This window comes from Anarrhichthys ocellatus, unplaced genomic scaffold, assembly GCF_004355925.1.
Source record: "Anarrhichthys ocellatus isolate YVR2014 unplaced genomic scaffold, GSC_Weel_1.0 scaffold1, whole genome shotgun sequence".
NCBI classification, from domain to species: domain Eukaryota; kingdom Metazoa; phylum Chordata; class Actinopteri; order Perciformes; family Anarhichadidae; genus Anarrhichthys; species Anarrhichthys ocellatus.
This window is the reverse complement of record NW_022280031.1, coordinates 7,866,937-7,883,969: the sequence shown is the minus strand read 5'-3', so window position 1 is coordinate 7,883,969 and position 17,033 is coordinate 7,866,937. Positions and strand designations below refer to the sequence as shown.

At 40.6% G+C, this 17,033-nt stretch overlaps 1 protein-coding gene across 1 annotated transcript; it reads right to left on the bottom strand.

The window, feature by feature from the left end:
• Window positions 1-966: 966 nt before the first annotated feature.
• On the bottom strand, window positions 967-10,394 carry pfkmb (phosphofructokinase, muscle b). The gene is made up of 24 exons (XM_031844905.1): window positions 10,265-10,394; window positions 9,080-9,151; window positions 7,630-7,728; window positions 6,318-6,391; window positions 5,989-6,066; window positions 5,559-5,748; window positions 5,198-5,363; window positions 5,064-5,108; window positions 4,791-4,899; window positions 4,588-4,683; window positions 4,414-4,506; window positions 4,156-4,281; window positions 3,925-3,989; window positions 3,769-3,832; window positions 3,509-3,655; window positions 3,359-3,429; window positions 3,152-3,239; window positions 2,914-3,066; window positions 2,644-2,808; window positions 2,506-2,567; window positions 2,289-2,400; window positions 2,085-2,184; window positions 1,894-1,999; window positions 967-1,209 (listed from the first exon to the last, which is right to left on the bottom strand). Exons 1-24 carry the CDS (start codon window positions 10,353-10,355, stop codon window positions 1,071-1,073), a joined length of 2,511 nt encoding a protein of 836 aa, XP_031700765.1. The 5' UTR covers window positions 10,356-10,394; the 3' UTR covers window positions 967-1,070.
• Window positions 10,395-17,033: the final 6,639 nt, after the last annotated feature.

Here is a 17,033-nt window from a genome sequence, read left to right as displayed (position 1 = left end):
GATGCCATTGCTGGCATGGGTTTGTAAACATACACTATTTTTGATTGGTAAATGGAGTGATGAAAATAGATTTTTGTTTGGAACATATCCACCAGAGGGCACAGGTCCACACTTGGCCCACTGCAGATCACCTGTATCAGTTGAAACTTCCCATCCTTTAGTGGAAGGGACTGCATGCTAGATGAATATTATTAAGGGTGTGTTTCCATTAGCAACATAACAAACTTGAGCAGATTATACATTTTGGTGGAATGCCCACTACTGTCACAATGGCTGATCCATTTCTCTGAAAACAACTTCTGTCAGATCGATCCTTGAAGGGTTGAGGGAGTGAGTGAACAAAGTGACACAAAGTGTGAACAAACAATGCTTAATATATACAAGATTCAAATCGTGTAATCTTTTATTTGTCCCTTTGTACTAGATTTAACCAGTAGTATTACCAGGCTTGTGAATGATAAATATAGGGAGCAGTTATAGGATGAAAAGCAAAAAAGAAACCACAATCAAATACATTTTGAAATAATTCACATATAAACAATAGGGTCCAGGTTTATATTTGTTTGCAATGATTTCTAAAGTCAATGCCTGAGAGGATGGACCCAAGCCGTTTTTCTATGCAATTCTGATAAAAGTATCTACACTCCAGCACTGTGGGACACACTGCATGATGAAAAACCCTGGTTTCTCTTTAAAAGTGTGTACAGATGAAAGGAAGTGGGGGAAAATCAATATGGAAATGAATGAATAAGAGTATTTAATTTAGATTTTTAGATGAAAATAGAGGGATGGGGATGCACAAGACAGATACCAATATCATAAGACAGACCAAAACCACAATAATTGCAATGAGCCTCTGTGAATGGAGACAGCTATAAACTACACCAAACAAATACTGTCCGTTTTTGCTGTGACACAGGCAACAGAAATGTTTTCTTTAAAAAATAATCACATGTGAGACTTGCGATGTGTTTTGGTGATATAATTAGCATCTTTATTTTGATTACACTTTTCAGCGACAGAGTTTGAAATGTGCTTTTAACAACAAACGGTCAGAGAGCAAAAGGCTACTAATGAGCTCCACCTCTCTTCTTGATGACGTGTTCCATCGCAGCCTTTTCAGTGGTGTCCAGATCGATCTTGTACTTGGCCAGGATTTTCAGGATGGGCCTCAGCTTTAGCCACCACTGTATCTTTGGAAGACGATGTCTGTAGAAGACATTTGTCAGTACAAAGAGGAAAATAAAAACAACAAGAACAACGCCCGAGATATTTCAATTAAGGCTGATTAAGTGATTTTTGACCAGATGTTTGGCAGAAAGACTCCAAACTAAACTTACAACAAGGGGGCTTAAAGGGACAGTTCATCTCCAAATCAAAAATACATATTTTTCCTCTTACCTGCAGCGCTATTTATCAATCTATTTTGCTTTGGTTTGAGTTGTCTGCTTTCTCTCCAAAATAATGACACCATAAGTCACTCAGCTTGTGGTACTCAAAGCGAAAAAAAATACATTTGAAAAGGTGATTATCTTGAGTAACCGGGTCATGATTTCTGGAAAGAGACATTGCTGTTGACAAATGTATTTCTTTGGCGCTTTGGCACTCTAAGCACCACAGGCCTCCAAAACTATAGGCAACTCACAGCAAAATAATCTAGATTGATAAATAGCATGAGACGTAAGAGGAAAAATGTGTATTTTGGATTTTTGGGTGAACTGTCTCTTTAAGCGTTATAGCTAACATGTTAGCAATCAACTTTATGTTAGCAATCAAGTTTTAACCCATTTTTTTGGTCCACTAACCCACTAACTGTGCAATATGAGTAAACACAAAACAATGAAAAGAGAATAGGTAATAAAATACAATGAGAGGATGGAAATGAAGTCTTACTCAAAGTCAGTGTGATCTTTAAGTTCTGCCAGAGGCTGGAAGACCAACGATCTCTTCTTCATGCCCAGCACACAGGCGGAATCTGGAGAGTTGGCAAAGATACGACCTGGAGGTTTGGGATTAAAAAGATAGTACACATTAGCACCGGGAGCACAGGACTCATTACAACACAATATGCAAGATGTCCTCACCGTGTCTGTAGCCTTCCTTCAGCTTGTCAGTCAACCACAACACAGACTTGATCCCCATCTTGGTTGCAAAATTCCTGTCAAAAGGACTGGGTGTTCCACCCTTATAAGAAAGGATAGGTTTCGTTATGTTTCTGAAATTAAATCTTTTGGCGTATATAATGTGTCAGCATACAACAAATAGAAGGTCTGCATCATGTGGCCCACCTGCTGCATGTGTCCAAGTACATTCTTCCTGCAGTCAAACACACCCTTGCCCTCCTCTGTGTACAGGTTGAAGATAAAGTCTGTGGTGTAGTTGGCATTGCATTTCTCATTTCTGAAACAAAAGTAGAATATTGGGTGAGATGTGAAGCCACAGTGAGCTGCAGAGTGTAAAGTTGAATCTATAGTCGGAATACAATTTATGTTAATTCACACAAACCTCAGAATCAGTCCTCTCTTCACTGTGGTCTTCATCTTCTCCACCAGATGTTCCACATTCACCTACAAACAAATCAAGGATCAGACCACTGATGTCATCACCTAGCTTCCTCTCTTTTGTACATTCACAAGGACAGACCTCTAGGTCATGAATGTTGAAATGCTCCTCGTAAATATAAGCAGCATCCGCTCCAGATGCCAAGCCAGCCATGGTTGCCAGGTAGCCGCAGTATCCTCCCATGGTCTCAACAATAAACACTCTTCTCTTGGTGCCGGCAGCTGATTGTTTGATCCTGTCGCATGTCTGAAAAGGAGAAAGAGAGAAAGAAGTAAGAGAAGACGAATGTAGGGAGTAAGATTTAGTTTTTGGATTGCCTGGTGTTTGTGTTATGTTCTATATGAATATTACCATGGTTATAGTGTTAAGTGCGGTGTCAGTGCCAACACTGAAGTCAGATCCAGGAACATTGTTGGACACAGTAGCGGGAACAACGACAAGGGGAATACAAAGTTCCTCATACTTCTCTCTAGCCTGCACCAACTCCAGACCCCCAACAAATGCCTGGTGAAGACAGGGAGGAACGAGGAAATCAGTAAAATGTTGAGTTTTAGTATTCGGGATGTGAATCTATTCCTTCACTGCTCACCTCAAAGCCTCCAATAATGACTATAGCATGGATGTTGAACTTAGCGATGCTCAGACTGATCTCCTCCATAAACTCATGTGGCAGGGACCTTTATAAAAAGGGAAAACACAGAAGTACACAATGCCAAGTTTAAAGTATTATTTTAATAACACTGAAACATGCACTGGTATTACTGTACCAATCAACATGTTTGTTGAAATATTTCACCTCTTTGTGCCCAGCAGGGAGCCTCCTTTTCCAGTCCATCCTGCCACTCCAGACCAGCCAATAGGCTCAATCTGTGCAGGGACAGAGGGCATGCTCTATCATGCTCTGAAAGTAAAAACTTTCTTGTTTGTTTATGTATGTGTAATTTACCATTCCATGAGCCAAGCCGTCGAAGCCGTCGTGCACTGCCAGCATCTGGTGGCCCTGGAGGAGCCCAATCCTGACAGTTGAACGAACTGCAGCATTCATTCCAGCACACGGAGCTCCCACGTTCAATATGGCAATGTTGATATTACTCTGGCACGGGCACATTCACAGAGACATTTGTCAAGATATATTTATTTTCCACTGGGAGTTATTGACTAAGAGACAGTTGATGAACAATAAGGCAGTTCAACTTAGATCCTGACCTTTGCTTCTGGGATGTGCACATGAGCCAGCATTTTGTAAGTGTTCCAGTTGTTCTCAAAGCTCCTATTGTACAGAAATGTACAGGCATTTAATTAAAACACAGGACAACACTTGAGAATGTTAAAAAGAAAAAAATGCAAAAGAGAATGCCTCACTTTCCCCTGAGCTTCACCGCGTCTTCAAACCTCCCTTCAGCCATAGCTGTGGTCACATCTTTAGTCTGAAGTGACAGAAGACAAAAAGGAAACTCAGAATTGAATCAGAACTAATAAAAAAAAATCAAAAACGTCTTGCTTTTGTGTAAGCTTGCTTGTTCAGTTGTTAATTTTGTAAAAACTGAAGAAACATAATTAATTTGTTTTGCATCTTGAGCAGATTTTACTCACAATTTGCACACACTCCATGAGAGGCAGCCTGACAGCCATGTTTCCAGACAAGCTGACCACACATGCGGGAGTGTCCGGGGTGGCCTCCAGCAGAGCCATTACAGCCTCCACGCCCATCCTGCTGGCCTGAATCATGACAATCAAAAAGCAGAAACTTTGAGAAGTCGGTACACTTGTGTTTAATCACATTGTTAGTGAGAAATTTGATTAGTGGTTAAATATTCAAAAGGTTTATATATGGGACAGAGGTAGTATTACCAGGATTCTGTCAAAGGCAGAAGGGGTTCCTCCTCTCTGCACATGGCCCAAGATGGTGGTGCGGGTGTCAATGCCGAGCCTCTTTGATACCAGCTGGACAGAGAGATTCAGATCTTAATATCTTAAGAAGACCCTATATGTGTGCTGGTATATTGGAGTTCTGCTATTACTGACCTCTTTGATGCCGTCACATGTGATGGCTTTACTGTTGCGGTCTATTGCTCCCTCTGCAACAATGATAATATTCAAACGGGAGCCGCGGCCTCTTTGCTGAGAGGGACAGAGAAAACTTTTAAGATCAATAAGCAGACTTAAAAAAAAAAGAAGAAGCTGGATTTAAATTAGTCATTGAAGACGATGCAGGACAGGACATTTACCTCTGCCAGTCTTCTGCACAGATGCTCCTCCCATCCCTCATCTGGGGGCATCTCTGGGATGAACACCCAGTCAGCGCCACAGGACAGAGCTGTCACCAAAGCCAGGTAACTGTAGGTTAAGAGTCATACACAGGGTTCAAGTGTCTTTTGCAAAACTGTAACATAAGTAGTTGAAAGGGACATTTCACAATTTCATCCATAGACAGTACATGTTTTGTAGTTATTGTATAACCAGCTGTTTAATGATGTTGACAACACACAGGCTGTACTCACCCACAGTGCCTGCCCATTACCTCCAGGATGAAGGTCCTCTGGTGACTGCACAACAGCACACAGCATGTCAAGACTCTTAAAATGGCATGGCAAGTCTGTCCATTAAATAAATGCAGTAATAATCACATGCATACCTTTGTGCTGTGGTGGTGATAGCATCCACTATCTCTATAATGCGATGCAGCGCAGAGTCTGTGCCAATGGTCATGTCGGTGCCACAGAAGTCATTGTCAATGGAGCCCACCATGCCAACGATATTGAGATGGGAGGAACCCTTTGCCTCAGCTGACGTGATCTTGCCTGAGACCACAGGTGGCAACACTCTTAGAAGCTGTTGATTCTCAAATAGTGGCTGCAGCCAGAATTACCAACATGCCATAAACCAACAGCAACTTGTACCATAACAACAGTATAGAGGGGCAGATATGTGCAAAGAGACATTTCATTTGAGGCTGTGTGGCTTAGGACAATCCATTTTTGGCTCATGGCTCTCACCAGTTTTGATCAGGTCTGCCAGCAGCTCACTCCACTCGGTTCTGAACTGGTTGGCACCCGTCAGACTGCCATCACCACCAATCACACAAAGGTTGGTGATGCCCAGCTTGACCAAGTTACAGGCGGCCTTGGTGCGTCCCTCCTTGGTGCGGAAATCCTGACAGCGGGCACTTCCGATCACAGTCCCACCCTGACATTAGGCAAGGAGGAAGAGTTTCAAACAAGAATCGCAAGGAGGCAGATAGGTCCATTAAGTCTTAAGCTATTTAAGGAACCTTGGCCTTTAATTAACCATTTGACCTACAGAACTGCACTGTAGAGGCCGATGAACTGCTAGAGTTACACAGATCACCCATCTCACTTACTGTTACTTAAGTTAAGTTAAAAACAGAGTTGAGATAATCATGCAGATAAATATGCTTGTTCTCACCAGTTGTAGCATCATTGACACACTCTCCCAAGTAGCAGGGCAGATATTGTCTCCTCCATCCACCAGACCTTGGTAACCCTGTCAACAAAACAAAATATCACCTCTTTGGAAAGGGGTATTTTCGGTTCATATTATTAATTGATTGATTGTTGGTTAAATAACTTTTGTATTTTTAGATTGTTGTATAGACAGTACATGCAAAATGAAGATAACCCCGAGAGCTATGGGAACTTGATGACATTTTGACAATTTTTAAAAATTTGTTTTGTCATTGTGCAATCGATGATTTATCAAACAGTGAAAACAGAAAATTCAAAAGCAGTATTTACCTCATGGACAAAATACACTTTAGCTCCAGTGTAAATTCCCACTCGAACTGTGGCCCTCACAGCTGCATTCATTCCTGTAGGCACAGTGCGTGCACATTAGCACATATAATGAGAACCTTGTGATAACGCTCACACTCAGGTGGAAGCAATCATTGAATGGAATACATGATTGAATAGAATAATGGTTAAATGATGGTGAAAAAAATGACCGATATAAAACAATATTATAGTACAATTTTATTTGTCAGTGATCGTGGAAAGCTTGTTTTGCAGGAAAGGCAAGTAGGCCTCTGCCTGCACTCTCAAAAGTCAGGGGGTTTCTTAAAGGACAAGATGTGGATAGATTATCTTCAATGGTGCCAAAAGTATCTCCACTTACAGTGTAAAGGAGGAGATGAGAGAAAAGAAGCAAAGGACATCGGTCTCACTTCACCTAACCACTTTACAAACGCATCACAGAAAGGTCATGCCTCTAAAATTAGTCCACAGATACAGTGTTACAGAGAGAGAGAGAGAGAGGAGGAAGGACCAGAGGAAGAAACTTGGACCTAAGGATATCAACATAAGTAAAAAGGTATGGTTGTAATGAGGATTATGTGTTTTGGGGAATTAAACAGAAGGAAGGTTAAGGGTAATCAAGCTGTGCGGTTTTGCATTTACACACTTGCCCCAAAGTCTTATAAAGTTCAGATAGGCATAAAAACAGAGATGGATATCTAACTTGGTCACTGGTCAAAAACTCCAGGGTTGTGTGGGGTCGCTGACAGACTTCCCAAAGGTCACAGTGGAGATATTCCTAATCAAGTTAAAGGTCAGGGGAGAGGCTGTCTCACTCTGTGGTCCCAGCAGCTTGCTGGCAGTGAAGGAATCCATGCTGCCAGGATCATTAATCCAGGATTATTGCTCATAAAAAAATGCCGAGTTGTCAAATTTGATATAAAGGGAAGCTGCAATCATGATTGAATTTGACAGTAAAAATGAGCTAGAATTTAGGCAAAAAGCAGTGTTATTTCTAGTGCTAATAGCTACCTAAAGGACATATTGTATCAAACTTAAAGCTACAGTATTGAGATCTGTATGTAGGCTACAGGGACTATTCAGACAACCAATGACTATTCAAGAGTCATCACAATTATATATGTCTAAGTTTCTAACTCACTTCATGTCTCAAATACTTGTTTTTATGTCATTAAATCCAGCTGTTGTGTTATTAAGTATAGTGACTTCCCACACACCAGATCCGAACAAACAGCGGACATGCTTTGCCTTGGCCCTCCACACTCACATACCACCCTGGAAACCCTTCACTTACCCTGGGCATCGCCTCCTGAAGTCAGCACGGCGATCGCCCGACCCTCTCCCATCTTGGTTTGGTCGGGGGAAGCCGGTTGTGCCATGGTCCTGGAGCTGGCTGAGGGAAAGAGGCCTTGAGTGTAAAGATCCCTGCCACCCTGCTGTACAGTGTGGAGTACAAGAAGCCTCTCACCTCTAACTCAGCTTGCTCACTAAGGAAAAGTAACAACAGGTGCAAAAGTGCACAGCCTAACTATCCTCTTGGCAGACAGACATCGAGACACAAATAGTTTCACAAACACATTTAGATGCACACACACATACACGGTGCCTATTAAAAGTATTCAACCCCCCCCCCCCCCCACCCCATGCACCCCCTTTGTCATGTTTCATATTTTATTGTTTTACAGCATTTAATCAAAGTGCTTTAGGCTTTTTCTTCTTTAGAATCAATGTGAAACCTCACAAATACAATAAATCTGGAAATTGATCTAAATTCATTTCAAATATAGTACACTGAATAATAGATTAGGCTTTGAAAATCTGGACAATTGTTCCCATTTCAAGATGCATGGGGACCGTGAGTGAACAGCAGTATTCAAGTTATGCCACAAATTCTGGACACTCACCACTGCATGGCATTAATCCTCTGACCCTCAAGCAATGTCGGGCATTTTTTGCTCCTGGCACATTTTACTCACCGTGGCCTTGTTTTTCACTGCAATATATACGTATATAAGTATATAGGTTTTTTTTTAAAGGTACTCTGAGATAGTAATTGCCATAGAAATGTTGTTTCTCCTGACTGTTACATTTTGTTAACTTCATCTCAGGTTTGTTTGAAATGTTTCTTTGTATTCATTATATAATATTCTCCAAAAATAAGTAGGTGTTTGACCTTCTTGATGAAGTAGTTAGAACATACTGTACCTTGATTGCACCTCTATTCAGGGACACCAAATGGTGGTGCTGTATTTGCACTGTGTATATATGTATCATACATATATACAACACACACACACATACATAATGTATGTGTGTGTGTTGGGACTCCTGTCTCCATGTGTTAAAAACAATGGATCGATTCAGATGTGTCATAGTGAAGGGGTGAAAGCTGATGTAGTTAATTTATTCTATTTATTTACTTTTCATTTGATTAAATACCTGCACTTGATTTAGTTCCATTTGATTTATTTTTTAACACTAATGTTGTTTTTTTGTTGGTTGGCATCAAACAGTTTTATTAACATCCACTGCAATTCAGTGTTGTAGCTACAGTATCATATCTCCACTGTATTTTACTATCTGCAGTCACAGCAACTCAACAAATCAAACAAATATAGATGTGCATCTTGGCACCGTTAGTAATTACATATAGTAATTGATTCATAGATCTACGACTGCCCTACTTCGAAAACTCTACATATTCAAACTGATAGTCATAGATCTTTAATTATGGTCCAGCTTACCAGCATCCCCTGGTGGATCAGAGCTCGAGGTCGTCTTGCTTTTACATTCAGATGCTGAGAGGTCATTAGTACCTGAGGAGGGAGAACCATGACATATTACCCAGAATGTGATCCAGACTCAGCTGTACTGTGTATATGACTAGGCTATAGAAAACCTCTTCATAATACACTCCAGAGTATAAGGCAGCTACTCATTCACATGATAGACCTTTTCTATAAAAGACAACTTGCTCAAGCATTATTCCTCAGTATTTTCTCTCATTTCAAGCATTTGTGATCACTCTATGTGTCCTCTATCTGTACATGGCAGGTTAGTTTACTCCAACTGGCCTTATATATTTTGCTATCGGCTGCAGCTGACAGGCTGGTTTTCTGAGGAATGCATGGCAAGGAACAAGCACATAAACATATTTTGCACAATCTCCATTTATTAAAACAAAGAAATAAACAGTCTCCTCTGAATTCAGCAAGTCACATATGTCCAGTTCAATAAAGATTGATGTTGTATTTCTCGCTAGAAGATGAAATTGGCTGCACACAAACAAGACCTCTGGGTATTATAAATGGATGGCTTCCGCTTACAAAGCTTATAATTCACATAAACAATTGTACTTGTTTGTAATTTCTTAGTGTAAGTAATTTCTGTATGGAAGGGAAATTCAACCCCCATGACACAACCGTCAGTTACTTTTAATTGACTCCTCTTCTACTTGCCGACACATTATATCATGTTAGTCCTCTATTCCTGTCTGGAATAATGAATCAGATATGTGAGTAGATACGGCGCAGTACTACCCCTACAAACAAAAGAATCAATGTGACAACAGTGAGAATGGGAGGCGTGTTTGTTGCAGGCAGCTTACTGGAGTTGTCTTTAAATAGATACAAGATGTTTGGATGCAGACACAGTGCTGCTATCTATAAAACACACAGGAACCCCTCCCCCATCGTCCATTACTGTGAAACTGCACAGTCATACCCACAACCGAACATGTTAAAACATGTCATGCTAGTGCATTTATGACCTGGTAAATTGATATGATAATTCACCACAAAAAGACATGGTAAAAGTTTCCACAAGTATTGCTCAGACGAATTGAATTTAAGGACTATAGGCTTCTAAATAAGACTGAAATGACTCGCAACAAGCACACAAAGACACAAATATCCACACTGTACTCATACCTTGAGCCTTCTTTGTGAGCCAGAACATCAGCCAGGCCAGCAGTGTGACACAGAAGAGCCACTGGGCTGAAAAGACACCCGGGTACAACATCCTCACAGCACCTCTCTTCTTGAGAAACCATTCTGCATCTGATCGGTATTAATAGCTTTGATATCACTACTTCATTGGTGAGGAATGACCTTCATCGCTAAAGCATGGCAATACAATCCACCGGTGTCTATTATAATCAGAGGGAAGCAGTGCTGTAACACAAGTAACACAACACATTATTGTATCATATTACAGTATAATACAAAACAACAGGAACAGGAGCATTTCCTTATATTGACGATTTTGGCCCATTTTAGCTAAGCACTTTACAAAAACACACCTGTACCTTGTCATCAATTATATATCAACAGTATTACTACTACTATGGGAATAGCAGAACAAGACGTAGTAACATAGGCAACAATATTTTATTTTACCGATATCATATATAACAATGCTATTTTACTACATTACACTAAATCATCCTTATTCTGCACTTATATTATTTATAACTTCGTATGGAATGTATAGCGTAACTAATGTATTATATCAATTACTCACCCTGATACCTTGCATTTTAGAAGAAAACAGGTTTTATCTCTCATGCCTTTGGGGGATCAGAGAATCCTAAAATGGCTGAACATGGAGGGAATCATTGTTGAATTGAAGTAAATGGAGGTCAGCAAAACTATATGGATTAAAACACTACCGCCACTCATGGACGGAATCACAGCTCGCATGTGCAAGGGAGTTGAGGAAGTGCTTTAAATGGTGAGATTTTGTCAAAAATGCATGTGTTTGTTGAACAGTGAGCAGACAACTGTGAAAACGAGATCTCCATTATACTGCATGAGTTGCGTTAGACTTTGTAAACGGATGTTTTGATATAGTTTTGGTGTTGTCAATCCTGGCCTCCATTTACTTGAACTCATTAAGGATTTACCTTCTCTCCAGCGTTTTTTGGGATTCTCCGTTCACCGTGGAGGCATGCAAGACGAATAAAGTTTTCTTCAAGAATTGAAAATGACTAAATTGGTTATTTTAAGTTTAAATTACACATAATGTAACCACACAACAATCTACCAACCCTAAAAATCCGATGTAGGGGAATCAACACCGTATGTTTTTAAAAACGTGGTATTATTTGCTTTATAATGTTTGTTATCTTCAATACAAACATAGATATCTTGCAGAAATAGATCAGGCTAATTTCAGTGTGTCTGCCTGTTTTCTCGACCTTGGATTTTTGCCTTCCCCTTGTTGGATTTGTTTGCCTTTTGGACTGACCTCCCGGTGTTGACCCTGCCTTTACCAAGTAAAGAAGTCTATACCTGAATCTTGTCTCCGAGTTGTGCTTTTGGGTTCTAGTATCTGTAATCCTTACACTTAACCCTCAAATCACCCTTTAAGTGTCGCCACTCGCCAGGTCTAAAATTCGAATTGGTCCTCACAGAAATAGAAATACAAGACATCCACCCAAACAAGCACCGGGCATCAAACTAGTTAAAAGGGCTTTAAATAAAATGATTTGCTATTGATGTGATTCATCAACTCATGTCATTTGTGAAGGTCATCGTGACTCTCCTTTAACACCACACTTTCCCACCAGCAAAATGACCTCTAAAGCAGATACATCACTCTGGACTAAAGGCAGCAGCTTGTCATAAACACACGTCTCCGGTGGTGTTTGTTTGTGCAGCATTTTTCCAATACTGTGTGCCCCTGGTGGGTTGAGCGACGTGTAGCCCTCTCTGGAGGCAAACCCGATCGATAGCACCATTTCCAGGTAATCCCCCCCTCCCGTCTTCCCGGACAGTATTAACACTGGCACAACCTGTAATAAACAATACGGATCAATACAGCACCAGTTCAACACAAAACACTTCCACCTCAGCTAATGCAGTGAAATGTGGACCATCTGACTCCTCAACTTCTCAATTATGTGAAACATACAGTGAGTAATTAGATCATGCTGTGTGGAAGTGAATGGGATTATTAGATAATGACTTGTATTATGGCAACACAGTTCTCAATGATTGCATAATGGTTTCCAAATACATGTAATTCAAATTTGCATAAAGAAACTGCTCTGACATTTAGAGATATGAAGCTGCATATTTAACAATATTTCACAAAACCTTTTTCTTATGCCTTTTACTTGTCTTTCTTAGAGTCACTGTAGCTGCAACAGATAGTTGGGACTTAGTATCCGAGTCTCTTTAACAAGCACCGAGACAAAACGTTGAAACTGAGGCATTCTGGTGCCCAAATTTTGTCAAAGATCTTTGTCTAAGAGCTGAATTAGTTTCATTAATCGATTAGTTGAGCAACAAAAAAATGTCCCTCATATTTGTTTGCCATTTTTTAAGCAAAAAAATAAAATCATTGGTTCCTGCTTTCAGGTTCCAACCTTTACTGTCTTCTATGACAGCATATGCATATCTTTAAATAAGCAGTTTGGATTGGTCATCGTGGGCTTTATAGTCCAAACCATTAATGCAGTAATCAGGAAAATGATTGTGAGAATAATCCATGATGAAAATAACAAGTTATTAGGAAAAATGTCAGATCTTTTATAGAGTGATAATATGAGTAACACACTGAAACATAAAATTGTACCAAAATTATCTTTAATTAGTCATGGAATCAAGTTGTGAACATTTCAATTTAAAATATCAATGAAATAATAACATTACAAGGACAAAAAATGCATAGTTTCAAAACAAGTCCGTATGCAGTTAAAAAGTAAAAAGGTAATCAAAGAGTCATTTTAATGTCGATACTTTGCTCTTCAGTACAGATTCTGTTGACCAACCTGACTGAACTCACAGTCAGCCAACAGGTGGCAGCAGCATCTGATCTTTCCCACTCTGTTTATCGGGGTTGGAGAGGCACATGCAAAGCCTTGCCCTAATAAATCATGCACTGAAAGTGTCAGTGCAAATTTTGTTAGATTTTATTGCAGTTTAATCATCTCAATGAATGTTTTAATAGGCTGATATTTCAGTGAGCGAATGGCAATGCAGTGATAAATTGTGTTGGGACACACACACACACACCCTCCCGACACCTTACCTCTCCCCCTCTCTCGCCTTTTCGCTGTGGAGAATCACTAATGTAGACCTGCACAGCTATTTGTCCACTTATTGGTGCAGGGGAGTCTTGTGCTGTATAATTACATTATTCATATTCATTTTAGAACACACAGACTAATCTGTAATTGGCCAGTAAGGCAATAAGTGCTGCTGGTCCGTCTTATTCTCACTGATAATGCTTCAACTTTTACCTTTTTTTTAATCTCAATTCTGCATTCTTCTATTGTTTCAATTTCCTCCTCTCGTCCAAAGGCCTTTTATGAATTCATCAGGTTGGACAACCGTGCTCCACCTTACTAACAGGCCTCCCACACCATTTAACATGTCTTTATCTCTCCTCCTCTCTCTGAGGATTTCTCCATTTGTCATCCCCCGATCCCTCTTTCCCATTATGTACGTATCTTAATTGCCCCATTTTCCTCCTCTCCTCGATTTCATCCACTCCCGTTTTTTTCTAGCTCTTCCTTTGACCTTCAGATCCCTGACTTCATTACTCTTTCCCAGTTTCTGTATTTCTTTTTTGTTTTCCTGACCATAAGGTGGTAATGAATGCAAAATCAACATGGCCGCGACATTTTGGGTACCAATCCTCCCTGCCTCCCTCAGGCTTTGTGTCATATTTACTGTTGTCCTCTGCCAGCGTGGATGTATGATATGTGGTATGACTCTTCTAATAAGGACATGAAGAGAATAGAGGAGGCTGGGGGCTGTAATTAAAGACCGAAGGGTCTCTGTGAATAAGTAGGGAGGGAGGTGAGGTAAAACGGGGGCTATCTGCTGCTGGAACAATAAATCAACCTGCCCATTTAGCCGCCCTCAACACAATATCACGCTGCACCATTCAGCCCCCCTCTTTGCAAAAGCAATTCCGTCATGTCTTGTTAGCTCATTCGTCTTCATCAGCACCAGTGGGAGGTTCAGACCCCCCCGCCCTCCCCTGCTCACCTCAAGCTGCCCCCCTCCCCCTACCCCTCCCAATGCCAGGCACCATTGATCAAAGCAGAACCAGCCTGTGCATCAGCTTGTGCATGGGTGTCATATCAGTCAACACACACACTTCACATGTAAACACTGTATAGCACACACACACACACACACACACACACACACACACACACACACACACACACAGAGACACACCGTGTCGTGCAGCTGAAGTGGCAACAACAGTTAAACTAATCTTAGCTTGGTCATGCAGATCTGGGTCGCACGATAATGTTATTAATGAACTCATGGTTAACACACACAGTGTGCTAATGGATTCAGGGCCAATTAAGGGATGACTAATTAATGAGACATTTCCTATAAGGCTTATTGATATGTTAATTTGCAGTCATATAAATCACAGTCTTAATTGTACTGCCTTCAGATAATAAGATTTTCATTACACATAATGATGAATTGTTTAGCCAGCTGAGAGATTGATTCACCGAGAAATTAATTATTTATTTACTGGAGGAAACGATGTTGAAAACGATATTGAAAAAGTTTTAACAACAATTTCTTAAATCTGGGGATAAATTTAATACATTTTGATTTTAGAAGTTGGTTTTTATTTGTTTGATATTGAGATAAAACTAAACTTATCTGAACGCTTATGCAATTCCCTTCACATGTATTCACATCTGGGTGGTTCCCAGTGTGACCTGTATGTTTCTGCTGCTGGGTTTTGGTGTTTGATTGACACCGTATTTCGCTTCCTGGGGGAGGGCATCATTTTCCCAGATAATAAAGGGACTGGAACTGGGAACTTTAACATTACATGTTTGCATCTTTAACCTCGACAGCTCCTCTAAAGCAATAGGTTTAATATAAGGGACGTATCCAGCACTCTCCTCTCCTGATACAGCATCTTAGATCATCCATATAAGAGTGAATTTATGAGAACATTTTCGTTAATTTTTTTACAGTCTTCTGCTATGTGGCACATGAACATTACTATAAAATAAGGACTGGTTTAACATAATTTGCTGTGCAAGAAGTTACCGTGCAGAGCTCATAAAAAACAGCCATTTCCCTATTATGCAAGTAAAAAAAAAAAAAGTGTTAGGGTCGCTCAGTTCAGACAATCATTTGTCCACACTGTTGCAGAATACGGCTTTCGTTCCACTGCCATAAACAGAGGGGTTTGATCTGAATGCTGTGTCATTAGTGATTTGGTGGCAATGGAGAATAATAATGCAGATAAACAATGGATGTGTCTGCTCCCACACAACAAAGAGGCGAGCTGAGAAATCTTCACCGCTTTGCTCTTTTGCCACCGGCTAAAAAACATTCAAACGTCTGGAAATGTTTCTCTTACTTGATAACCCAACACAGGAGGCCTGTTTAAATGAACAAAAGCTCCTGAGCCGAATGTCACCTGGCTGACTTTAATGACTGCTCAGTCATTAGGATATTAATCAAACAAGCCCAATTCAGCTGATCTTTTACATGAGATTGTTTTTATAATGAACATGTGTAAGCAATAGCAATAATGAATAAAGAGGCTGAATCCCAACAGGCAGCGATAATGATCCCTCCTATAGTTTAAAATCAACAATAAGTTTTACTTTGAATGGCAGATGATATTAAAGAAGCACATTATTAATCAGTGTCAAGATACACACAAACATAGCTACTGCCTATCAAGGCTTCACCCTGTCACAACGCAGCCCAGACAATTGATTGACAGCTGTCAATCCAGCTGATGAGACCTGACTGAGGGGATCTGCCATGGCCTCTCCTCTGCCCCAGCCCAGAGGGACAGGCTGGTCACACACTGGTGAAACAGACAGAGAGACAGAATGAGAGAGAATAAAAAGACCCTTAGGTTAGTACATGTTCGACAAGAGACCCCCGCATTTGACTAAGTGACAGCAGAACAGTCACAGCTATAGATTTAGACACATGACACATGCACCCGACTCAGGAGCATGGCACAAGAAAACTCTGAAATGTCTCTAAATATCTGTCTGTCCATTAGTCTAGTGGATAGAGGATGGAGAATGGAAATAAAATGATAGGAAGAGACAAATACATTAAGTAATATGTTAGGAGGAGAATGCACCTCACGTCCCTGCTCTTGCCAGCTGGATACAAACGACTAAAAGAAAGGGAGAGGAATGAAAGGAGACATGAGACGTGATAAAAGCTAAATGGCTGGAGGAAGGCATACAAGTGTGCTTTTTTAAAAACAAGACTGTATATTTTGGTCACCGTCTCTGCGGAGGTGGGAGGAAGAGAGACAAGAGAGGAGAGAGGGTTTATAAAGCAGCGAGAGAAAGTGTCAAAAACAGACAGCTACATAGACAAAAGCAAGATGCTGAAAGTATTCACCTTTTGAGGGTAAGAGAGAGAGAGGGGGGCGGGGGCGGGTAGCAGACAGACAGTCAGAGAAAAGACCGCTGGTGTTGACATAGGCTATTAACAGTTCAAAGCAGAAATGGAAGGATCAGGCTGTATTCATAATGAAGATGGAGAGGGACAAAGAGGAGCTGGAGTGCAAAGTGAGGTGAGGAAATGTAATGGAGGAGAGGTAGCCAAGCTGTCAGTAGTCTTTGCTAACCAAACCCTCCAACATGGCTGCTGGTCATGCACATTCACAGGGATACACGCACACACACACACACACACACACACACACACACACACACACACACAC